General features: G+C 35.2%; 2 protein-coding genes across 2 annotated transcripts; both read right to left on the reverse strand.

Annotated features, from left to right (window-relative positions):
* LOC132551740 (uncharacterized) lies at positions 1-7,235 on the reverse strand. Its single transcript, XM_060215875.1, has 7 exons — positions 6,903-7,235; positions 5,123-5,207; positions 4,503-4,667; positions 2,031-2,242; positions 1,530-1,696; positions 1,106-1,269; positions 1-44 (listed from the first exon to the last, which is right to left on the reverse strand). Exons 1-7 carry the CDS (start codon positions 7,233-7,235, stop codon positions 1-3), a joined length of 1,170 nt encoding a protein of 389 aa, XP_060071858.1.
* Positions 7,236-12,617: 5,382 nt separating this feature from the next.
* On the reverse strand, positions 12,618-19,818 carry LOC132551741 (uncharacterized). The gene is made up of 7 exons (XM_060215876.1): positions 19,486-19,818; positions 17,640-17,724; positions 17,025-17,189; positions 14,650-14,861; positions 14,143-14,309; positions 13,719-13,882; positions 12,618-12,661 (listed from the first exon to the last, which is right to left on the reverse strand). The coding sequence occupies exons 1-7, from the start codon at positions 19,816-19,818 to the stop codon at positions 12,618-12,620; spliced, it is 1,170 nt and encodes a 389-aa protein (XP_060071859.1).
* Positions 19,819-27,415: the final 7,597 nt, after the last annotated feature.

Here is a 27,415-nt window from a genome sequence, read left to right on the forward strand (position 1 = left end):
CTATGTCTTCATGAATATCGCGAGCACCTCTGCGACAACGGTATCTGAATAAATAAATGTTCGTTGCTTTATTTCATGTGTACAAGTATACAAAATCACATAACAATATATGTGTAACAGACTTCTATATCCTAACAAATGTACGTACACTTCTTACGTTTTGTAAAAGTTCCCAAAAGGCAGTACATTGTACTCAACACATGATAGTGTAAGTGTTGATGATAGCAATAAAATGAAGTGGGACGATGTGTGTCTTTGTAATTCGTTAGTTTTATTCACTTGGCCTAAGTTACGAACCATTTATACAGTATGAAATTTTTAATAATAACTTATTTTTCCTTCTGTAGAAATAAACCTTGCTGTACTTCTTGAAGTGTTTCTTTTTGTTTTGTAACCTTATGCTAGCAAGCGATACACCCAGCTGAACACGAAATACAGTAGTGTACTCCGTGTTATGAAAAAACAAAAGTTTGCTTTGTCAATTAAAGCAGCGTTTGCACTTTGAGACCAAGAAACACAGCATATGATCAGAATCACAATCTGAAAACAACAACATTTGGTAATAGCGGCGTTATTGTTTGGAGCTGTGTTTCTCTAAACCGTGAGCTTTGCTTGCATATCCTTGATGAACATACCTAATAAAAGGAACCCATTGACCAGTCAATGTTCTTGTCAAAGCAACATGTTTTGGTGATTTGATGACGTATCTGCTAGCAAGAGACAATCGAAATCGACCTCTTTAACACTTCGGGAAAACTTTGTTAAGTACATCTTTTCAAAATGATACATCACATCCGGTTTTGTAAATCTCTTCTCCTATCGAGTATGTCCAGTTTCGTAGATGTCTAAAAGCATTGCGTTGTACTCTGTTGAGTTGTCATTGAATACTTATCTCAAATAAAGCGAACAAAATGAAGTCCACTCTAAGATATGGGCAGTCCCCACCTTATGGCCAAGCGAATATTAATCACGATCTGTGTGAGTGTTGATGAGCATTTGGGTCAGACAGCGAAGTTGAAATAATACAATGCCGAGTGCTGTTAAGTGTTTTTGAGATCAAATGTTAAAACAGTAAATTGAATTTTAAAAAAATGTATTAACACACCTGTTCCAACTATGCCTGATTGATTGTTCGATGAATACATGAATTTAGGATAGGCCACAGCAGTGTCATAGAAACAAACTCCTTGTCCGTCCATAATTTGAACCCATCCGATGTCGTTACGACAACTAGCGTAACTTTTATGAATATAAAATCTCCGGCTTGCACTGCAAAAAGCGAACACAATCACTGTTATTTTAAACTACATTGAAAGAAAGCTGTACCGGCAGCATTAAACGCACTTGACTTACCTCATAGATACCTTACAAATATTTTTGATGAAATTTGCGAACAGTTACAAAATATGAAATTTGTTACATGCTAAACGTTATTAACATAATGAGGTAAATCCATATAATGAACAGGTAAACAAACAATAATAAATCAATGACAATAAATCATTTTCAAATATCTATTAGATACTTACTTTGGACCTGAGAGGGAGAAGACTCTGATCTTGGAAGTCGTTGTTAAATCTGTAAATGAAGTGGATAGAAGCCTCTCCTTTGAAAACCACGACGTTAAATCCGAATCCGTAGCATTAAGTATAATATAGACCACTTCAATACCAGAAGTGTACAGTGAAAATTTTACCTGAAAATAAAATAAATGCGGTAGGATGTATCTGATAAAATGTAGACGTATACACAGACACCATCACCAGAAACAATCTTCTCTATTTGTTTGGTAATAAAGTTAAACATTGAAATTTGAAAAAAAAGACCGAAAAAAAACAAAGAAAAAAAAAGACCGAAAATCTAGGACCAGTAAAACAAATGACTGTTATATGGAAGCGCATTGTATCGTACACCAACATAAAAAATTACTTTTGAGATTTTAATTTCAAATACTACATCGAGAAAAACATACCAGATATCTTTAAAGGTAACTGTTTGACTTTGATTTCATCATTGCAATTTATAATCACCTGAGTGGGATTGAGTGTTTCCCACACGTCGATAAGGCCACTCCGGAAGTGACGTGTACACACACTTGATGTATTGGTTTCTTTACACTCGTCAGGCATGTTTGCATCACGATTGTCATCCCGTCCTGTCTCTGTCCACGTGCTCAGTACTGATTCACTGTTTCCACTTCCGAACCTAGCCAGCAATATCCAGCCCGAGGAGTCAGTCCGATCTTAATTGAAATTTTATTTATCTTACTGCCCGTAGGGTTAAGGTGGTCGGATTGACTTGTACTTAATTGACGATGGTAGCCTCACAGATTTACGATACCAGGAAGAAATCCTTCATCCAAATGAAAGACCCTTTGCAGTTGCTTTCAGCTCTGAGTTTGTACTGATGGACGACAATGTTCGACCACCTGGAGTTATACTTATTAATGAATACCTTCAACTATCGAGCTAATTGGCTGGCCTAGACTATCACCCGTCCTTATCCTATCAAGCAAGCGTGAGACATGTTAAATTTAACGCATTAAAAAAAATGCCTGCGGCAGAAGACTTTAACCTTGAGAGTTATGAACTTTTTATGTAATCATACCTGACACGCTTGAATAAAATTGATTCCAAGCGGGTCGAAGTTGTTCAAATGATCCCTAAATTTTGTGTCCAGTCTTGAATAAAATAAAAACAATGCTTAAAAATATCAAAATATTGTTACGTCAACAAATTTAGTTTTCTGACAGAAGATCACAAACAAGGGAGGCTATCTAGAAAGGAATATTTTACAGAGACAATTAGAAAATTACGAAGGAAATATGTGTTTAAGAAGAGTAAACATTTTATATAATAAATAGAACGTCATTGTTACCACAGTGTTTATACCTCGTAGATAATGGATTCACAGCATAACTATGTGGGTTTTTTTTCAAATTATTTCATTCACTACAATGTAGTTGGATACTAGCAATGGTTGATGTCTAAAAGTTTACCTTGAGTTTAGAATGCTTCAGAGACGGAAAATACATTTATCATACGAGGAAGAATGCACGACATATAATTGCTGCACATTTACATAATGGTACCAAGTTACTCAAATGATATTACACCTCTCGTGGTTTAGATTTTAAATATAATCGTTAAACTATTCAGTATCATAATTGTATTTCTATTATTATTATAACATACCAAAGTTTGGATAGACCAGTAGAATGCTACAAATTACAAAAAAAAAAAAAAAAAACTGCACCCAAAGCTCGAATTTAAGCTAAGGAAACAGAATGCTTCACACTATTACATTTGAAAAAAAAAGACTATGATAATAAGATACAACTTAGGCGTATTCTACGTCATCATGTTATCAAATTACAAAAAGATAATATGATGGAAGTAACTAAAGATTACCAGGCAATACATCTATCTGAAAGGATGTAACACTTGACGACCTTTTATATCTGAAAATAAGATAATCCTTGTTTTCGTGTATTTTTAATAAATTCGCCATTTCGTTTCAATGACTTTAACTCGGGTGTAAAAATAGCCATTTCCCGTATGGGATGACAAAGAGAGGAAAATTAACTGTCCATTATACCACATTACTAACACGTTTGTGTAAGTGTCTTTGAGTCCTATATCTGCCATCGGGATCGTACATTCGTGAATTCCTATGAATATATAAGCAGCTACAAATTAACACTCTTGAATTCTAGACGCAAAGGTGTTATATATATATATATATATATTTCATGGCTTCCGTAACGCAACTAGGAGTGATACACCACACAATTCATTCCATTTGATGTGTGGCACCGAATTAGTAAAGTAATTCAGATTGAGATGCATTAGAGTCAAACAAGAAAATAAACTGCATCATACAGCTGTTTCGTCCTTCTAGCACTAGTCAGTGAGGCTAAAGTCCTAATTTTTGAAGCCAAGGGGGCGACTAAGCAAAAGCCATACTGATCAAAAGAAAAGTTAAAATCTAGACGGGGATGGGGTGGGGGGAAGGGGGGGAGGGGATGGAGCAATCCAATAAATAAATGCATTTCATAATTTAAATATATCAGACTATTTTAGAATAGCATCAAATACATGTGTATATTCTGAACCGTGCTACTAATCGAGTGAATTGAAATGTGGCATGAACATTACGGCAAACCTCGGGGACACCAGCAGTATCTACCACCTGCTATCTTAAAGATAAAGATTGTAAAAAAGACACACAAGTAAATAGCACCTTTTCATAGGAGGTTTGATATCCGTTTGACATCATCAATAATACATCGGTTTGTTTGGATTTGACACTAATTTTGTAAATATCTATTAGATTGAACAACATTGTAACAAACATCAACTGTCTTTTATATCTTTAGAATTGTATCTAGTAGATTGATGTGACGATTCGATGGTCATTGTCTTAAATTCACAACAGTTTTTTATCTGATATACCAAAGACTTATGACAAAAACTAAATGCGATACCATTGTCTAAACTCACGACAATAACTAGATGAGATGTCCCATTGGCCGTTTCCCATGCAAGTCACATTAGCATCATTCCCTCTCGCCTCGTAACCAGTTTTACAAGTTGCCTGGAAACCCTGTCCAACAGAGCCATGTTCCATCGAAGCTATGACACCTAGCAGAGGTCGATTCATGCATTCTGTTAGGAAGAAGTGATAATACTTACAGGCAGTTTCATTTTCTAAAGATTTGTGCTTTTAAAAGAGATTCAATATAAGTTATATTTTCAACTTCTTTTTCGCACTTTTATTCTTGGTTGCATACTCAAAAGTAGAGAAAAAATAGTTCCTCTCAAAATATTACAATATTCAACGTAAAAAACACAGCATTTATAAGCAACGAATGTTTTATGAACTTCATGGTATATAAACTGCCAGCCCGTATAGATTGTAAGGTAATTTCAGTCTGGCTTATGTGCTCTGCAGTTATAATGATATTCTCAGTTATCGTATTCATAATTGTATATATAAAAAGTATACAATTTCAGTTTAACCATGATTGATAATGTTACAGTGTAAATGACGTTATCGTTTTTACGGGATACGTTGCTGTTAGACAAGTAATATAACGCGTTTGTTCCCTTAGTATATTTACCTGTAACAACACATATCGTTGTTGATGTAAATTCGAAACATTTTTGTCCCGCAGAGCATGTTGATCTGGTACAGTTTCCTGAGAACTGTCTCAAAGAAAATGTAAACAAGGTTGAGGTACATATCCTAGAACACAATTAGTGAAAAGGTGGTCTTCGTTGTTTTAATAAAAGATTGAAGAAAAAAATATAACAAAAGTCAGGGTTATTTTATCTACTAAATTATTTTTGACATTATATATTGTAATACAATGAAAAGTAATCGCCTTCCCCCACTATTTTCGAGGGCTTCTATGTTTTACTTTTTCCGAGATGCTCCATTTTTCGCTATTTTCAATGGGTTCTTTTTTTGCGATTAGGGGTTCTATTAATCACTACTTTCGAGATGTTCCATTTTCCGCTATTTTCGATACAGGACATGTTCTAAATACCGTTTGGAAGTACAATGTATAGAAACGTTGACATCGATGATGCATCTGTGTCGAGAAATCTTGTGCATCATCCGTTAAAAATGATTAGAAAATGCTACTGTTGGTATGTTGACTTTTCTGATCGAATTTATTGGCCAACAGAAAAACAAAATATAACTACGTGGATCTATCAATAAGTGATAGTTCACATGTCTACTTAAATATTCACTTCTGATCAAGTCGCTGTTTACACCTATAATACTACAAAGAAAGACAAGGTACCCCCATCTAAGATCCAAATATCTGTTCTGTAAACTTTTAGAATTCTCAAGGGTGCATTGTAGGAGATGTTTATGTATAATGTCTCAGACCTTGGTATGAAAACTCGCATTTAAAGGAATGATTTTTAGATGTAGAACAATGTTACTAATTAGTGTATACTCCTTTCAATACAAAGCAACATTGCTATCACTATAATGTTGATCAAAATAGACCGTAAGTTTTGATGACCGGTAAAGACTACGAGTGTTTTATCGATTATGACATGACTTTAGAATATGCCTTAACGATCAATACATTTATTAATAAGACACTCAAATCATGAAGTATTGATTAGGATGCAGCTGATAACAACATCGTATTTACCCAATTACCTCTTAGATGGTTATCGTTACTTTGAATTCTCATGGTACAGAAATAACTTTGTTTTTTGACTGCTACTTGACAACAAATGTAGAATAACTATCATCTAACAAAATAACACAGATGATGTTTTGTTGTACTTTTTTCTTCATGACCCCAAAATTAAGTATGCTATATCGCATTAAGTCTGCCTTGTACAATAATAACCCATGATATTTGTCGTAGGAAACAATGTGATAAATTAGAAGCACGTAATAGTAAATACTAGGCTTTCCTGGAAAAATCTACAGAATTAAGTACGCAAAGTATTTTCAAATGACATATAATAGTAATTGGACGGAATGTACATGTACATATACTTAAAAAATGTTGGGCATTAGTCCCAGTAGTATTAATGTTCAACTATCATTAAATAATAATATTTAACATCGTTATCATAGATGGAGTCACTTGTAATAGGTCTCTCTTTATGGTGCAGTTGTATTCATTGTTTGGCTCTACTGTATCTAACTGAAATTTCCATTAACATATCCTATTTACATGTGTGTCTTTTATATAATATTTGAAGAAAACAACAATTGAGTTTTATGCATGTTATTAAAGTCATGTGAAAAGTAGAGTGAAAGCGGTGAAAGCGTTTATTGTTTACAACATAAATGAATATGTGTAAATCACTGAATTGTCCATCATCTACCAAATTTGAAGATATGTATAATTTACCAGTACTTACCCCTGTCCACGTATCAATATTGCTGTAAGAATACTCAATATTTTGACTTAGTGACCCCGGCTGATTGGTGTCCGAATCCATATTGAGCTCACACGTCATGTTGATATGATGGTTAATTGACAGACAACTAGGTCTTAGAAAGCATTCCTTTACACACTGCTTAGTCCCCAGGTTTTCCAGTGTCCTAAATGTGTACCCATCCAGGCGCTGTCCCTTTGCGATGGTACCATGTGCAGAACTGCAATGATTTGTAATCATGTTTCCGGAACGTACCAGCAGACAAAGAACCATTAGATTGTTCCATATGTACCGTTGAAATCTGTATCCGAGCATTTCAATCAACTTCGGATTTGATTAATTCTAGAATATACGTGCGAGTAAGTATCATTTATGATGTTTATCAATATGAGACCTTTATAATAAATACATAAGTATTTGCTTCACCAAAACCGTATAGATAGCTGTTCCAGTTATGGATGGATAGATGTTCAAGTTGTGTAGAAATAGATGATCATGTTGTGTTGGATATATGTTCACGTTGTGTATGGATAGCTGTTCATGTTGTGTATGGATAGATGTTCATGTTGTGTAGGAATAGATGTTCCAGTTGTGTATGGATAGATGTTCCAGTTGTGTATGGGTAGCTGTTCACGTTGTGTATGGATAGATGTTCACGTTGTGTATGGATAGCTGTTCACGTTGTGTATGGATAGATAGTCCAGTTGTGTATGGATAGATGGTCTAGTTGTGTATGGATAGATGGTCCAGTTGTGTATGGATAGATGTTCCAGTTGTGTATGGATAGATGTTCCAGTTGTGTAGGGATAGCTGTTCACGTTGTGTTATATATTTCATGGCTTCCGTAACGCAACTAAGAGTGAAACACCACACAATTAATTCCATTTGATGTGTGGCGCCGTATTAGGAAAGCACTTAATAATTCAGAGTAAGATGCAATAGCGTCAAACAAGAAAATAAACTGCATCATACAGCTGTTGCATATAAGCCCGCTCTTAACTTAGATAATTCAACAAGGAGTAGTGTCATAATAGACTATAGACCTGGGATTATGTTTAAGAAGCGCGATGATATTCTGGAACCCTTTTACGGCTTGGAAAATATCACTTTGCTTAATATAACTGAGAATGGCGCAATGATATTACAGGGTCCTTTTATTAACGGTAGAACTGGGATGATTTACAATAATACAGCAAAAATATTTGTCGTGATATTTTGGAGTCATTTTTCAGCGTTGAATATGGAACTGGGGTCATATTTATAATGACATAGAAAGAAAGAGAGAGAGAAAGGCGTGTTATGATATTCTTGGGCCCTTTTTCAGCGTTGAATATGGAAACGAGATCATATTTATAATGACATAGAAAGAAAGAAAGAAAGGTGCGTTATGATATTCTGGGGTCCTTTTTTAGCGTTGAATATGAAACTGTGATATAATCCAATAATGAGATACGGTTTGGGGACCTAGGGACAAATATAAATATAGTTACAGGGTGGGAATACCTATTATAACAATTGGAGTAAGACTCAATAGGTCAGTAATGTCCACGGGTAATATCTGGAATCAGAGGGTATTCGTACCTCCGTTTCAACCAAATGTAACTTTAATACAATACAGCTTATTAAAGTGTGGAACATATAATGACATGACACCTGACCTATTAAGCTCACGAAACACTATCTATGAGACGATACATCTTGTGAGCTTGGCTAAAATATATTGCAAATTGGGTTCGATCAATAAAACATTATATATTATTATTATTTGGCTTCCATGCATTGTTTAAAATCTTAAAACCTGGACAGTGCTGCCTTATTGTAAAAAGATGAGCCCTGATACCTAAGTAAAAGTCACAAATGATTAACAAATAGTATTTGTCCTTTATACAATTTTAGTCACGTGATGTACAAACCCTATCTGCTAACGTTATTATAGCGCGAGAGTACTGCCCTGTCTTAGTATTTAACTTTAAATTGCCACTACGAAATTTACCTATTACCTGTCGATGTCTTAAATCCATAATGTTAGTTTATTAGTTAGAGCTTATGTTATTGAATAAAACAACAAACACAAGATTGCAGGTTATGGCCATGGTGTTTATTTTGCCAAGGGGCATTAAGATCTGCGCACGGGTGTCAAAGCCCGTACATCAAGCAAGAGGGCGTCAATTACTGCCCACACGTCAATCAGGAAGGGGGTCAATTACTGCCCACACATCAATCAAGAAGGGGGTCAATTATCACCCATACATAAATCAAAGGGTCGTCAAGTACGGCCCGACTGGCATCAATACCAGTACAATCAAACATGTATAAAACAATGCAAATAGAGTGAAAATTACCAGTACAGTGGAACAAATATATAACAAAGATACCATTATTCGAAACATTTTGTGATCAAGGGGTGACCAATGATCATCAAATATTTAGTAAATTTAACTTCAATTATAATTCTCTACTGCACTGATGTTAGCGAAGTCCTGCCATTTTAATCAAATACTGAATATATACAAACCAGGAACAGTTTCAACATCTAGAAAGGAACAGTCCATCGATATGTTTTGCCATACTAACTGAAAAGCACAAGTTCATAAATGTATCATCTGCATCACACAACCACTTTCCTTCAATCATGCCAAGGCTTCAACATCGACTCTGGAAGAAAAGTAAACCTGGCACAGAATCTATTCAAAATGAAGGGGTAGGGTGGGAGGGTTTCCCATTGTTCACCGTGACAAAACCGAAATGAAAGGTCGTTTCCGGTCTAAGAGCGCTGAACATTAACGAGTGGATGAAGGGAGGTAACTCGCGTTGGAAATCAAAATTATTAAATAGTTGTTCCTTAGATAACCCAAGTTATTATTAAATGTTAATAACCTGTATTAATGTATGGTTTCCATTTCCCTGTCAATTCCCTGTTATCAATGAAGATTTACTCATCAGTTTTGTTACTTATTGCAAACATTCCCTTAACTTCAAATATGAAACTATTAAATTGTATTTAGCCGGCATACGCTTTCATTATATCAAGAATAAATTTGGTGACCCTCTAGACAAGACTCTCAGATTAACATATATTTTGCGTGCAATTAGAAAGACTAATTCTTCTACTCAACGTCTTCCTATTACGTGTTCTATATTAGCCCAGATGTGTGCAGCTTTTTATACAAGTTGTTTGTACAGTCCTTTCCTTGATCTTATGTTGTTATGCGTTTTTAAAACAGCTTTTTATGTTTGGTGAGTTCACTTGCAAGTCACGTACGGACTCCAAGCTTTTACGTTTGTGTGATGTCTAATGACTTGTCTTTTTTCAAGCTTCATTTGCGTACCTCCAAGAATGACCCTTTTGGAAAGGGAGTTACTATAACAATATTTGAAAATGACAATAGATATATTAGAATTAGCCCCATGTCGACCCAGAAAGTTCAAAAGGATATGACTGCCATTCTTAGTTCAGGTGTTTTCATCCAGTAGTTGGTTACTTTCTGGTGTTAGTTTTAGCCCTAATAGTTAAAAGTCTGGTTTTGTTATCTGCTTATAATTATTTTCACTTTTATTTTTCTACATCCATATATGTATTTTACCTACTTCAATCATGTATTGTTAGCTTACATGTATACTATATTGTACAATGTAAACTTAACATTTCACAGCTAATCATGTCATTGATTTCTTATCGCTATCTTTTATAATTCATTGGGGGCGCTCACTCTCATGTGTAACATAATCGTTCCTTATGGGCTATTAAATTCTTGGGAAATTTCACCCACAATCTCATAATGGATAGTCTTGTACAGATATGACTCAGCTTCTCTTATATCACTGAGGGCCTAGCGGGACATGTTCAGCTGCTCTAAGATAATTAAAGGCTTAGCTAGCACAAGAGTATCGTCTATTCGTGAACAGGATATTCTTTACAAGTATGTTTCAAAGCTTCTCTCTAATCATTGAGGGCCTAGCCAGACATAATCAGCTTCTCTCATATCTTTGAGGGCATAGCTGGTGCTTGAGTATAATCTATATTCATTTATTCCGGCTTTCCTATTTTCATCGAGAAGCTTCTTCAGTTTTATTAAAAATTTTAATTAATACACTAAGATTGTAGTATACAGTGAGCAGCCCCTAATATGCCAAAATTATCTGTATTCTTTGCATAAGTGGTAAATAAACTATGTACTGTACTCTGTAACGTGCGTTATTTGTATATAAAGTGCGGAATTACAACTGTATCCGTGCTTTGACCCCCAGGATAGGACCCTTCCGGTAGGGGCTGACCCTGGATTAAATTCTGAAGTCATGCCTGTACGTCTCTCCATTCCTCACGAATGCATATGAAGTTATATAATGAAGATCTAAACTGTTTTCACTAGCTGTCCCACGGGCTAATACCCACGGGGCTTGGGGTGACACCAGGGTAAATTCTCAAGTCATCAGTGTGCTCTTCTCCCCATCACTAAAAAGATATATATAGTTATGCAGTGAAGATCTTAACTGTTTCCATGCGGTGACCTCCATGGCTAAAACCCGAGAGACTAGGAGTATGACTCCCGGGTACAGACCGGTGGGACCAGGGAGAAACCCTGGATCAATTCTGGACGCATGTCGTATATTAATGTGTTATTATGTTTAAGACAATGTTAGAGACATTGAGTTAACTTATCAACAGGGTCCATATTCAACAAATGGTAAAACTAATTTTAATAAGGTTCCATTTTCCACGGTTAGCCGGTTTCATTTGCAACGTTGAAAATGGACCCTGGGTTCATGATCAATGCAGGTCCAATTCTAACGTTACCTCGACACTGTATCAGTAGGAATCTGGGTTCAGCGCCCAGCTAGGACCCGTAATATTTTTTTTTGATTACCAAATGGAAACATCTCACAAATAATTCCTAGCACACAATTGTCCCACCGTTTAGGCTTATTTCTATTAAATACTTATCTTGACGACTGCGAATTGACTTTTCATGAAAGTATATGACCACTTCCAGCTCTCCAGATAAGATGGCTGTTTTGACATAAAAGTATGTACAAGCATGTACATCATATCCTCTCTTAGATACTAGGACATGCATCCATATAATATGTGTTTAATGTTCAGTGGATTATATATATATATATTCAAAGTTAGCTTATTCTGTAGGACTAAAATACAAAATCAAGAGATAAAAATTCCGTTGTTTTATTGGTAAACGATGGTTAAAATCTTATATAGGAATTAAATGTTGATATCATGTAAGATGTCTTGTTACAATCTATACTTTGTCTATTGCAGATTTCATAACATTAACATAGGAAAATTCCTCTTTCCGGACGGCATTGAGACAATAGTTCTATCGGAATGTCTTGAAAAGTTTCTCACATTTTCATTTCAGTGACACGCACACCACTTAAAAACAGAACTAAAACAAGGAGATTATATAAATCAATCTTATTTAGGACAAAGTATGATTGTTGTACCACGTAGAAACTTTAACAAATATTACATGACCAATAAGGCCATCCCACACGGGATAGAGACGATGAAGTTCTAAGTATACATTAGAGCATTCAGCCGAGTATCTAACACGATGGAGGTTAATATAACAGCGCATGAAGATAGCGCTTACTACACATATATGATACAAAGTTTGAATTTTCATCAGATGGACAAGGCCTCTTTCCTTGGTTCGTCTATATGATTGGATAAATGCTGAGCTATGTCTTCATGAATATCGCGAGCACCTCTGCGACAACGGTATCTGAATAAAAAAATGTTCGTTGCTTTATTTCATGTGTACAAGTATACAAAATCACATAACAATATATGTGTAACAGACTTCTATATCCTAACAAATGTACGTACACTTCTTACGTTTTGTAAAAGTTCCCAAAAGGCAGTACATTGTACTCAACACATGATAGTGTAAGTGTTGATGATAGCAATAAAATGAAGTGGGACGATGTGTGTCTTTGTAATTCGTTAGTTTTATTCACTTGGCCTAAGTTACGAACCATTTATACAGTATGAAATTTTTAATAATAACTTATTTTTCCTTCTGTAGAAATAAACCTTGCTGTACTTCTTGAAGTGTTTCTTTTTGTTTTGTAACCTTATGCTAGCAAGCGATACACCCAGCTGAACACGAAATACAGTAGTGTACTCCGTGTTATGAAAAAACAAAAGTTTGCTTTGTCAATTAAAGCAGCGTTTGCACTTTGAGACCAAGAAACACAGCATATGATCAGAATCACAATCTGGAAACAACAACATTTGGTAATAGCGTATTGTTTGGAGCTGTGTTTCTCTAAACCGTGAGCTTTGCTTGCATATCCTTGATGAACATACCTAATAAAAGGAACCCATTGACCAGTCAATGTTCTTGTCAAAGCAACATGTTTTGGTGATTTGATGACGTATCTGCTAGCTAGAGACAATCGAAATCGACCTCTTTAAGACTTCGGGAAAACTTTGTAAAGCACATCTTTTCAAAATGATACATCACATCCGGTTTTGTAAATCTCTTCTCCTATCGAGTATGTCCAGTTTCGTAGAAACCTAAAAGCATTGCGTTGTACTCTGTTGAGTTGTCATTGAATACTTATCTCAAATAAAGCGAACAATATGAAGTCCACTCTAAGATATGGGCGGTCCCCACCTTATGGCCAAGTGAATATTAATCACGATCTGTGTGAGTGTTGATGAGCATTTGGGTCAGACAGCGAAGTTAAAATAATATGATGCCGAGTGCTGTTAAGTGTTTTTGAGATCAAATGTTAAAACAGTAAATTGAATTTTAAAAAAATGTATTAACACACCTGTTCCAACTAGGCCTGATTGATTGTTCGATGAATACATGAATTTAGGATAGGCCACAGCAGTGTCATAGAAACAAACTCCTTGTCCGTCCATAATTTGAACCCATCCGATGTCGTTAGGACAACCACCGTAACTTTTATGAATATAAAATCTCCGGCTTGCACTGCAAAAAGCGAACACAATCACTGTTATTTAAAACCACATTGAAAGAAAGCTGTACCGGCAGCGTTAAACGCACGTGACTTACCACATAGATACCTTACAAATATTTTTGATGAAATTTGCGAACAGTTACAAAATATGAAATTTGTTACATGCAAAACGTTATTAACATAATGAGGTAAATCCATACAATGAACAGGTAAATAAACAATAATAATTCAATGACGATAAATCATTTTCAAATATCTATTAGATACTTACTTTGGACCTGAGACGGAGAAGAAGTTGGTCGTGGAATTCGTTGTTAAATCTGTAAATGAAGTGGACAGAAGCCTCTCCTTTGAAAACCACGACGTTAAATCCGAATCCGTAGCATTAAGTGTAATATAGACCACTTCAATACCAGAAGTGTACAGTGAAAATTTTACCTGAAAATAAAATAAATGCGGTAGGATGTATCTGATAAAATGTAGACGTATACACAGACACCATCACCAGAAACAATCTTCTCCATTTGTTTGGTAATAAAGTTAAACATTGAAATTTGAATAAAAAAGACCGAAAAAAAAAAAAACAAAGAAAAAAAAAGACCGAAAATCTAGGACCAGTAAAACAAATGACTGTTATATGGAAGCGCGTTGTATCGTACACCAACATAAAAATTTACTTTTGAGATTTTAATTTGAAATACTACATCGAGAAAAACATACCAGATATCTTTAAAGGTAACTGTTTGACTTTGATTTCATCATTGCAATTTATAATCACCTGAGTGGGATTGAGTGTTTCCCACACGTCGATAAGGCCACTCCGGAAGTGACGTGTACACACACTTGATGTATTGGTTTCTTTACACTCGTCAGGCATGTTTGCATCACTATTGTCATCCCGTCCTGTCTCTGTCCACGTGCTCAGTACTGATTCACTGTTTCCACTTCCGAACCTAGCCAGCAATATCCAGCCCGAGGAGTCAGTCCGATCTTAATTGAAATTGTATTTATCTTACTATACCGATTTTCATGTTATATTGGTATTAATTTTTGCAAACGATTTTAAAGGGCACAGAGAAACATGAGCTACAAGGAGTGATATTGATATTATTACCTGTATGCGTTCTCGTTTGGTTCGATTAATCTCAGTCGAGGGTTGTGTCAAAATCTCATTCGAGGCGATACCAAAATCTTGTATTCGATTACATTACCTACCAACGAAATGATTTAAAAAGTGTCACAAGACATCATGTAACACAGGATTAAACTCAAAGTGTCAATTGTGATTTTATTGAAAGTCTGTGTGGACTTTGTGTGAGCTTTCATGATGGCAGGAAGAGTGCTTGGCGTAGTGTGGGAGACAAGTATGCTGATTGCCGCCTCACTAAGCAAGGGGTTCGGTAATATTTTATGATGATGATGATGATGATGAAGGTTTCTCGTTTCCGTGGTCAGATTGAGTTGTACTTAATTGACGATGGTAGCCTCACAGATTTACGATACCAGGAAGAAATGCTTCATCCAAATGAAAGACCCTTTGCAGTTGCTTTCAGCTCTGTGTTTGTACTGATGGACGACAATGTTCGACCACATAGAGCTATACTTATTAATGAATACCTTCAACTATCGAGCTAATTGGCTGGCCTAGTCTCTCATCCGTCCTTATCCTATCAAGCAATCGTGAGGCATGTTAAATTTAACGCATTAAAAAAATGCCTGCGGCAGAAGACTTTAACCTTGAGAGTTATGAACTTTTTATGTAATCATACCTGACACGCTTGAATAAAATTGATTCCAAGCGGGTCGAAGTTGTTCAAATGATCCCTAAATTTTGTGTCCAGTATTGAATAAAATAAAAACAATGCTTAAAAATATCAAAATATTGTTACGTCAACAAATTTAGTTTTCTGACAGAAGATCACAAACAAGGGAGGCTATCTAGAAAGGAATATTTTACAGAGACAATTAGAAAATTACGAAGGAAATATGTGTTTAAGAAGAGTAAACATTTTATATAATAAATAGAACGTCATTGTTACCACAGTGTTAACACCTCGTAGATAATGGATTCACAGCATAACTATGTGGGTTTTTTTTCCAAATCATTTCATTCACTACAATGTAGTTGGATACTAGCAATGGTTGATGTCTATAAGTTTACCTTGAGTTTAGAATGCTTCAGAGACGGCAAATACATTTATCATACGAGGAAGAATGCACGACACATAATTGCTGCACATTTACATAATGGTACCAAGTTACTCAAATGATATTACACCTCTCGTGGTTTAGATTTTAAATATAATCGTTAAACTATTCAGTATCATAATTGCTTTTCTATTATCATAACATACCGAAGTTTGGACAGAATAGCAGAAAAAACTGCACCCAAACCTCGAAGTTACTACTACTACTACTACTACTACTACACTACTAAGAGTGATACACCACACAATTCAATCCATTTGATGTGTGGCGCCGTATTAGGAAAGCACTTCTTAATAATTCAGAGTGAGATGCATAACAGTCAAACAAGTAAATAAACTGCATCATACAGCTGTTTCGTCCTTCTAGCACTAGTCAGTGAGGTTAAAGGCCTAAATTTTGAAGCCAAGGGGGCGACTAAGGAAAAGCCATACTTATCAAAAGAAAAATCTAGACGGGGGAGGGGGGCGGTGCAGCAATCCAATAAATAAATGCATTTCGTAATTTACATATATCAGACTATTTTAGAATAGCATCAAGTACATGTGTATATTCTGAACCGTGCTACTAATCGAGTGAATTGAAACGTGGCATGAACATTACGGCAAACCTCGGGGACACCAGCAGTATCTACTATCTGCTATCTTAAAAATAAAGATTGTAAAAAAGACACACAAGTAAATAGCATCTTTTCATAGGAGGTTTGATATCCGTTTGACATCATCAATAATACATCGGTTTGTTTGGATTTGACACTAATTTTGTAAATATCTATTAGATTGAACAACATTGTAACAAACATCAACTGTCTTTTATATCTTTAGAATTGTACCTAGTAGATTGATGTGACGATTCGATGGTCATTGTCTTAAATTCACAACAGTTTTTTATCTGATATACCAAAGACTTATGACAAAAACTAAATGCGATACCATTGTCTAAACTCACGACAATAACTAGATGAGATGTCCCATTGGCCGTTTCCCATGCAAGTCACATTAGCATCATTCCCTCTCGCCTCGTAACCAGTTGTACAAGTTGCCTGGAAACCCTGTCCAACAGAGCCATGTTCCACCGAAGCTATGACACCTAGCAGAGGTCGATTCATGCATTCTGTTAGGAAGAAGTGATAATACAGGCAGTTTCATTTTCTAAAGATTTGTGCTTTTAAAAGAGATTCAATATAATTTCAACTTCTTTTTCGCACTTTTATTCTTGGTTGCATACTCAAAAGTAGAGAAAAAATAGTTCCTCTCAAAATATTACAATATTCAACGTAAAAAACACAGCATTTATAAGCAACGAATGTTTTATGAACTTCATGGTTTATAAACTGCCAGCCCGTATAGATTGTAAGGTAATTTCAGTCTGGCTTATGTGCTCTGCAGTTATAATGATATTCTCAGTTATCGTATTCATAATTGTATTACGTTATATAAAAAGTATACAATTTCAGTTTAACCATGATTGATAATGTTGCAGTGTAAATGACGTTATCGTTTTTACGGGATACGTTGCTGTTAGACAAGTAATATAACGCGTTTGTTCCGTTAGTGTATTTACCTGTAACAACACATTTCGTTGTTGATGTAAATTCGAAACATTTTTGTCCCGCAGAGCATGTTGATCTGGTACAGTTTCCTGAGAACTGTCTCAAAAAATGTAAACAAGGTTGAGGTACATATCCTAGAACACAATTAGTGAAAAGGTGGTCTTCGTTGTTTTAATAAAAGATTGAAGAAAAAAATATAACAAAAGTCAAGGTTATTTGATGTACTAAATTATTTTTGACATTATATATTGTAATACAATGAAAAGTAATCGCCTTCCCCCACTATTTTCGAGGGGTTCTATGTTTTACTTTTTCCGAGATGTTCCATTTTTCGCTATTTTCAATGGGTTCTTTTTTTTTTTGCGATTAGGGGTTCTATTAATCACTACTTTCGAGATGCTCCATTTTTCGCTATTTTCGATACAGGACATGTTCTAAATACCGTTTGGAAGTACAATGTATAGAAACGTTGACATCGATGATGCCTCTGTGTCGAGAAATCTTGTGCATCATCCGATAAAAATGATTAGAAAATGCTACTGTTGGTAAGTTGACTTTTCTGATCGCATTTATTGGCCAACAGAAAAACAAAATATAACTACGTGGATCAATCAATAAGTGATAGTTGTATTCACATGTCTACTTAAATATTCACTTCTGATCAAGTCGCTGTTTACACCTATAATACTACAAAGAAGGACAAGGTACCCCCATCTAAGATCCAAATATCTGTTCTGTAAACTTTTAGAATTCTCAAGGGTGCATTGTAGGAGATGTTTGTGTATAATGTCTCAGACCTTGGTATGAAAACTCTCATTTAAAAGAATGATTTTTAGATATAGAACAATGGTACTAGTTAGTGTATACTCCTTTCAATACAAAAGCAACATTGTTATCACTATAATGTTGATCAAAATAGACCGTAAGTTTGATGACCGGTAAAGACTACGATGTTGAATCTACAGCGGTATATACTAGTTATCGAAAGTGTTTTATCGATTATAACATGACTTTAGAATTTGCCTTAACGATCAATACATTTATTAACAAGATACTCAAATCAAGAAGTATTGATTAGGATGCAGCTGATAACAACATCGTATTTACCCATAGGCAATTACCTCTTAGATGGTTATCGTTACTTTGAATTCTCATGGTACAGAAATAACTTAGTTTTTTGACTGCTACTTGACAACAAATGTAGAATAACTATTATCTAACAAAATAACACAGATGATGTTTTGTTGTACTTTTTTCTTCATGACCCCAAAATTAAGTATGCTATATCGCATTAAGTCTGTCTTGTACAATAACAACCATGATATTTGTCGTAGGAAACAAGGTGATAAATTAGAAGCACGTAATAGTAAATACAAGGCTTTCCTGGGAAAATCTACCGCATCAAGTACGCAAAGTATTTTCAAATGACATATAACAATAATTGGACGGAATGTACATGTACATATACTTAAAAAATGTTGGGCATTAGTCCCAGTAGTATTTATATCTTAATCATCAATAAGTTTTTTGTTAATGTTTAACTATCATTAAATAACAATATTTAACATCGTTATCATAGATGAAGTCACTTTTAATAGGTCTCTCTTTTCTTATTTTATTAATTGAATTATTATTATTTTTCCCGATGGCTCTGATTTGTGTAGTTATATAACAAATTTTATATAATTTTTGAAGAAAGCAACAATTAAGTTTGATGCATATTATTAAAGTCATGTGAAAAGTAGAGTGAAAGCGGTAAAAACGTTTATTGTTTACAACATAAATGAATATGTGTAAATCATTGAATTGTCCATCATCTACCAAATTTGAGGATATGTATAATTTACCAGTACTTACCCCTGTCCACGTATCAATATTGCTGTAAGAATACTCAATATTTTGACTTAGTGACTCCGGCTGATTGGTGTCCGAATCCATATTGAGCTCACACGTCATGTTGATATGATGGTTAATTGACAGACAACTAGGTCTTAGAAAGCATTCCTTTACACACTGCTTAGTCCCCAGGTTTTCCAGTGTCCTAAATGTGTATCCATCCAGGCGCTGTCCCTTTGCGATGGTACCATGTGCAGAACTGCAATGATTTGTAATCATGTTTCCGGAACGTACCAGCAGACAAAGAACCATTAGATTGTTCCATATGTACCGTTGAAATCTGTATCCGAGCATTTCAATCAACTTCGGATTTGATTAATTCTGGAATATACGTGCGAGTAAGTATCATTTCTGATGTTTATCAATATGAGACTTTTATAATAAATACATAAGTATTTGCTTCACCAAAATCGTATAGATAGCTGTTCCAGTTATGGATGGATAGATGTTCACGTTGTGTTGGATAGCTGTTCACGTTGTGTATGGATAGATGTTCACGTTGTGTATGGATAGATGTTCACGTTGTGTATGGATAGATGTTCACGTTGTGTTGGTATATGTTCACGATGTGTATGGGTATATGTTCACGTTGTGTATGGATATTGTGCTGATAGCTGTTCACGTTGTGTATGGATAGCCGTTCACGTTGTGTATGGATAATAGCTGTTCACGTTGTGTATGGATAGATGTTCACATTATGAAGGGATAGATGTTCACGTTGTGCATGGATATATGTTGACATAGTGTATGGATAGATGTTCACGTTATGTTGGATAGCTGTTAACGTTGTGTATGGATAGATGTTCACGTTGTGTATGGATAGATGTTCACGTTGTGTTGGATAGCTGTTCACGTTGTGTATAGATAGATGTTCACGTTGTGTAGGAATAGATGTTTACATTGTGTATGGATAGCTGTTCACGTTGTGTATGGGTATATGTTCACGTTGTGCATGGATAGCTGTTCACGTTGTGTATGGATAGCTGTTCACGTTGTGTATGGATAAATGTTCACATTGTGTATGGATAGCTGTTCACGTTGTATATGGATATATGTTGACATAGTGAATGGATAGATGTTCACATTGTATAGAGATAGATGTTCACGTTGTGCATGGATATATGTTGACATAGTGTATGGATAGATGTTCACATTGTGTATGGAGAGCTGTTCACGTTGTGTATGGATAGATGTTCACGTTGTGTATGGATAGATGTTCACGTTGTGTAAGAATAGATGTTCACATTGTGTATGGATAGATGTTCACGTTGTGTATGGATAGATGTTCCAGTTGTGTATGGACAGCTGTTCAAGTTGTTGACAGAAAAAGATAACAAAAAATTCACATGTTGATAGAAAAGTATAACAAAGTATTCACATGTTGACATGAAATTATCAATAAATATCCACATGTTGACATGAAAGTATATACCAACTAAATGTTGAAAGGTAAGTATTACAAAATATCCACATGTTGACAGAAAAATATAACAAAATATCCACAAGTTGACAGAAAAGTATTACAAAATATCTGCATGTTGACAGGAAATTATAACAAAATATCTACATGTTGACAGGAAAGTATAAATAAATATCCACATGTTGACAGGAAAATAGAACACAATATCCACATGTTGACAGGAAAATATGACAAAATATCCACATGTTGACAGGAAAGTATAAGTAAATATTCAGATGTTGACATGAAAGTATAAATAAATATCCACATGTTGTCATGAAAGTATATAACAAAATAACCACATGTTGACAGAAAAGTATAACAAAATATCCACAATTTGACAGAAAAGTATTACAAAATATCTGCATGTTGACAGGAAAGTATAACAAAATATCCACATGTTGACAGAAAAGTATAACAAAATATCCACATGTTGACAGGAAAGTATAAATAAATATCCACATGTTGACAGGAGACTGATTCCAATCCACCAATCCAGAGTGTTTTCAGTTTCGTTTTCGTTTGACTTCAACCACAAACAATACATGTAAAAGAGAACTTCTTTCTAAAATACCCTTCTTCAAAATAGATAGCTCAATATCATTCAACCCGTGTTTCTCTTTGTCATAGAAATCAAACAATTCATAAGATATACAGCACATTTGTTGGCATATAAGGAATATGGTAAGCTCAGACTCCGAAAAGTCAATATAGTTTCTTGGCAAGCTGATATATATATATATATATATATATATATATATATATATATATAATATATAATGTTAAGTGATTAATTTTCTCTCTCTCTTTTCTCTCTCTATATATATATATTTATATATTAACTCTCTGCACAATGGTTTTGGTTCATTGTAATGTCGAACGCCCATGGTGTTATGTAGATATTTCCTATAGGTTGGCAAGTATGAACTGAATAACTATTTTGATATTATAACTACTTTAAAAGCCGTATTTGACGTTTCAATGACTATGTCGTCATTTTCAACAAACGAGTTATTAACCATTCAATGTTCTACAGTTCGCTTTATGGATAGTGTTTATACTATGTGAAACCATATTTACATGTGTAGCATTAAAAGCATAGCAATTAATCAGCATAACCGAATCGAACACTTCACCAAAGTTAGAGGTATGCGCAAATCTATAAAAAAAGGTTTTGGCAATGCAAGGTCACAAAAACTCGGAATAGATAGACCCAGGCGAGTAAACACACCATTCACAACCATGCTTTAAGAATGTCTATTAAGAATAAATGTTTTCTGTGTAGTCCACCACACAAGAACATAAACTGATCCATAATTATACCCAGGGAACGGGTGTACTGATTACGTGATACAAACATTTGATTCTCTTAAGACAGATCAATGAGAAGTTTTTGTTAATCAATTATCTTCCATAACTGGTTCTTTTTTTACGAAACAAGATTCATTACCTCATATAGTAATCAATTTTGACCACCTTGATCGAAGTAAGCAGCAGTTCTTTATGTGAGAGGAACATCTCTATACAGAGCCCGGAGAGAACCCCCAAATACCAGGTTACCTTCCGACCACACTCTGTCATTATATAATTGTAATCGCAGTTACGTTTGCCCTTAATCATATCTTCAAGAGCGAAATAAATATATGCTCCTAGGTTTAAAAGTATAAGAAATGTTTTGTTTGGACGGATCCTAGAATTGCTGATATAGCTATAGCAAATATGGCGTCGTACGTGAAAGCATAAACACCAGCAAAAACTTTCAGAAAACATTTATGTCTTCTTCGCGCAATCTTCAATTATCGATTTTTAGAAATGTTCGAAATTGTCCTTATCGCTGCCTATGATAACGACAAACATTTTGGCTTTCAATTTCTTTTAACATTCGAAAAATTGTCCAGCATGTTGATACTAGAATACCATCACAGGAAATCTTCTTCCGGGTCATTTAGAACAAAGCATTTGAACCTATTTCCAATTGGTTTTTCTTTTCTGCAGTAAACAAATGGTTTCTGAATGATATTTCAAAGTCAGTTGAATATAATTGACATGCTACTTTGTAAATACCTTTTCGTAAGTCTTAAAAGAAAGAATTTAGAGAAAAACATCATATGTTGATTATCGCACTCCGCCTGGTTGTCAAACGCGCAGTTATACATAACGAGATGTAAGAAAATATTTGTGAACATTGTTCAAAATAACGATGTGACTTTCCGCGAGGAAATTTCAATTTACGATGTTAGAGGACTGAAAATGTGGAAGATGCAAATTTCCTTATGCCGAATGTGTCATTCAGGTCACGCTCATGTCGAGAAAAGGTAGTCAAATCAGTTCAATAAGCAGAGCATAAATATATTGTTTAAAAGAGTCAAAACCAATATTGATTTTCTCGACGATTCATTCGAACAAAGATACTCATTCATCAGTTGCGGTAATTGACCTTTTGTTTCATCAAAAAACTAAACAGAAAATACTTATATTGGCATATTGGTGGTTTTCCATATTAATGCTTCTAATTAATTAGGGAAATGTCATTTTATATTATGGTGTTATAGGTAGACCAACCATCAAAATAACCATATATCGGTAATAAACATCAGTCACCTGTTAACTTTGTGAAAAAATATTTAGTTCATTTAACAATTCTAAGAAAAATACATTAGTTGATAGATAGAACTGTTTTAGGAAGTCAAAAAACAAATTTTTCAAACAATTTTAGATTAATAAAACAATTTTTTTTAAAGAATGGAAAGTAGAGAGTAGAAATTAATAGACAATGCGAGGTGCGAAATGGATGGTTACAAAAACATCAAGATATTAAAGATATTTCAACACATATTTTATGAAATCATGTTCCAAATAGATAAAAAAAAAAAAAATGGCGCGCCAATAAAAACAAGACGACAACTAAAGGGCCACAGTTTGTTCCCGTAGGTATGACAACTCTGTTGGAAAAAATCTCACCACCGAACTCGAAAAAAGAGAGTAGACAATATAAAGTATATATGGAGTGCAAACTAATGGTTACATTAATTAGGTATACTAAATAATTTATACACCTGTCAAAATAATCATTACCACATATCCTAGGATCACAAAGGACTCCAATGAAATGGCAGACAGGAGTTTTTTTTTTCAAGGTTGCTGTCTTGATGAAAGGGTGAAATAAGTCCTTTTTTAATTCCAACAACGTCTCCTAGGCACAAATTGCGGCTGACACAGTCCAAACTGAATCCTTTTGGACCTTGTTGAAATTTAAAGTTCAAAACTTCAGTTTATAATCAAAGTAATATCCTTTATGCTTTCCGCATTCGACTTTTTACACTTTCCGAAGAAATACCCATCATCTTCCATAAAGATGGTCGCCTGCGCTACGTACCGCATACATCAAGATGACTAGATGTGTTGACTTGCATATCACAATGAGGGTAATTACGCTGATGGTGAAATGTTTACATACATACATTATGTATAATGATTGGTAGAGTTGTGTTAGATGGCTCTACATAGTGCTCATATCGATTATGATAACTGGCGGCTCGGGTATACGGTAACATCAATAAAACTCTCAATCGTCGTACTACAGCACCTGTTGATTGGTCAATGGTAACAACCAGAGGAGATTTTCAACAGGATAACGCACACCAGTCGCGTCAGCAGAACTTTCTTGCAGCAGAATAACGTACAGGTGTTAGATTGGCCATCTAAATCACCTGATGTGTCACCGATTGAGCATGTCTGGGACGTCCTTCCATAAAGATGGTCAAAAGGTGTCAAACTTGCAGGAGCTGGTCCAAGCCTTGATCGCTGAATGGAACAACATCGAATTATCCGCCGGTTTGCGAGTTCCATGCGACGACGCTGCAATGCTGTTTACTTCGCAAACGGTGGCCATACCCGTTACTAATGGTGTTACCTTTGAAATTGACCCCAACGTCCTTTACAGTCGAATAAAATCAACTGGCAAAGTTTTATAAGAACATGACTGCAATTTTATAGAATTGATCAATTACACCCAAGGGTAAGGATTTATGAAGGGGTTAATTAATTAATCACAGAATAAAGTAGTGTTACTTTTCTTTTTTTGTTTAGTATATGTTGGTACACTACAATATATTGGGAATATCAAGAGAGCACCACAGAATAACCAAACAGTATACAGTGCAATGTATCACAATGTTATCTTACAAAACGGGCAACCGTGGTGCATGTAATGGTTGGGTCATAGGTGAGATCAAAGTAACTTAATGTCATCATACACACCAGACAGCCCTGGTGCATGTCTAAGGTAACATGGTTGGGTTAACGGTTTTATAGTTAGTACATTGTCAGTGTACATAAATAGTGACCCTAGTGTATGACTGAGGTAACATAGTGTGGTCAATGTTTCGTCACCTGTATGAGTCACAAGGTAAAGGTGGGTATGTAATTAGATCTTGTATAAAGTAATAATGTAGACCTACAACAGAGATAACACATTACTGGAGCATGTCGGTAATATTTTAAAAACATATTTATAATTCATGTAAAACGGTGATAACAGATTATTAGTTATGAACATGAAATAACAGTATGTTTACACTCTTGTGAACCCTAGACCTTCGGTACATGCATTCGTTTTTCATGCAACTAACATGTGAACGAGGAAAAGGAAATGTACCAAAGCATGACTGTAATTTCAGGACAAGGAAAGAACAGGGGGAAGTCTGAATACAGAGTTAACCCCCAGACAAAAGGCATTGCCAAGTAATAGGTATTTTTTGTGGTCAACCAACAAATGACCGGTTTCGCAAGGTCTGTTTCCATTCAACCGAGCCACTTGCTAAAGACGAAATTGTAGGTTCCTCAACAAATGTGACCTATACATCGGTGATCACACCAAATAAAACCTGTCATGGGTATAATTCAAAATCAGGACAAGGTACTCCCTCAGCACAAGAGTAAAACCACAAATAAGCACAAGGAATAATCTTGTTTTAAAATATACAGTTTCCCGCCTGTCATAACCTCTATGAAGGTTTCAGATCTACAGGATTGGCTAGAGGATTTTACCTTCAAACAACAGCTGATCAAAGGGTTTGGGGATGGTTTTCATCTACAATATTAAGGGTCCAGAGTGTTTAGGGGCTCAGAAAATTTTATATCAGCTAAACTCCATCCAGATATTTCACGTTACAAAAGTATGAAAGAAAATACTGCAAATAGAATTAAGGGGCCTTGATACCCCAACATTGCAAAAGGGCCGGTTTCCAAAACGGCCCCTTCTCTGATTCAAATTCCCTGTTGGTGGTGCATTGCCCATGCCGTTGTGGTCACAAATCTATAAAGTATAAAGATTTAGGTCACTTGGTTTGTTTTTTATGGCTCCTCAAAGTTGAACCTTTCAGAAGCTGTCTAAGTGTTGATAAAACGTGCATGTTATGTAAAAATTAATGAAAATCTAATCAATTGATAGTCACCGTAAAGAATACACTCATGGCATGATTGTGATAAAAAATTATGTTTCCATCGCGCCATTTGGCTGTTTTATGGAAGAAACAATCTCAAAAATGCCATTTTCGATGATAACATTTTAGACACAAAAACTGTGTTTTTTAGAGAATACACCCATTTTTATCCTATTAAATAGTACGTAATATGCTATTGATGAGAGGAAAAATCATCAAAATGTAAGTGGTAAATGTTGGGTTGAATTAGCCTATGGTTGAATTGCCGATTTTCGACTTTCTTTAGATAATTAACAAAAAAACGAGAGTATTTGCTCGGTATGTTGAGAATATGTACACAGATATGAAAAAAAGTGAGAGAAACACTTTTTCATAAAAAAAATCCAAGATGACTACTTCACAAGTCCCCGTGGTTGAAGACATTGGCTGACAAATAGACAGAACAACAAACAAAACGTGTTCCTTATGATTTTGGTTGGTTTTCGCATTTACGGGAGTGTTCATAGCTACGGGCGATTGTATAATACCTATATCTATAAGTTTGGTTAGTCACATGGTAACGGGGATCTTTCATATCGAGCCCAAACATACTTTCGACATTTGCACTCCGTTGCCGCATGGAAAACTATTTCAAGTTTTGTCGGAATTTCTTTACCTGTGGTTGTAATGGTCGAGGGTTTTCCAGCGTCCTGTAATACCCAAGGTAGTACAAGATACTGGAGATGTGCGCACACATTCCCATTGTTCTCTCTCCAACTGGGCACTGGCAGTGGTGAGTCCTTTATTGGGGCCTCAACATCGGGTGAAACGGTGAACCGTATCCAAACGTTATATTTCGTTTGGCTTTTGTGTCAAGAATGTATTTGACATCGTAGAAGGTCTGGGGAGTGCTGGTAAAGCCACACCTCATAGTCTCCGTCATCACTTAAATGTTCGGCGATGTAACCAGAAGCCAGAGATATCTGATACGTTCCACACGTAATGGTTC

The sequence above is a fragment of the Ylistrum balloti genome, unplaced genomic scaffold, assembly GCF_031769215.1.
Source record: "Ylistrum balloti isolate Yb309-2 unplaced genomic scaffold, AGI_CSIRO_Ybal_v1 Utg370212, whole genome shotgun sequence".
In the NCBI taxonomy this organism is placed as follows: Eukaryota; Metazoa; Mollusca; class Bivalvia; order Pectinida; family Pectinidae; genus Ylistrum; species Ylistrum balloti.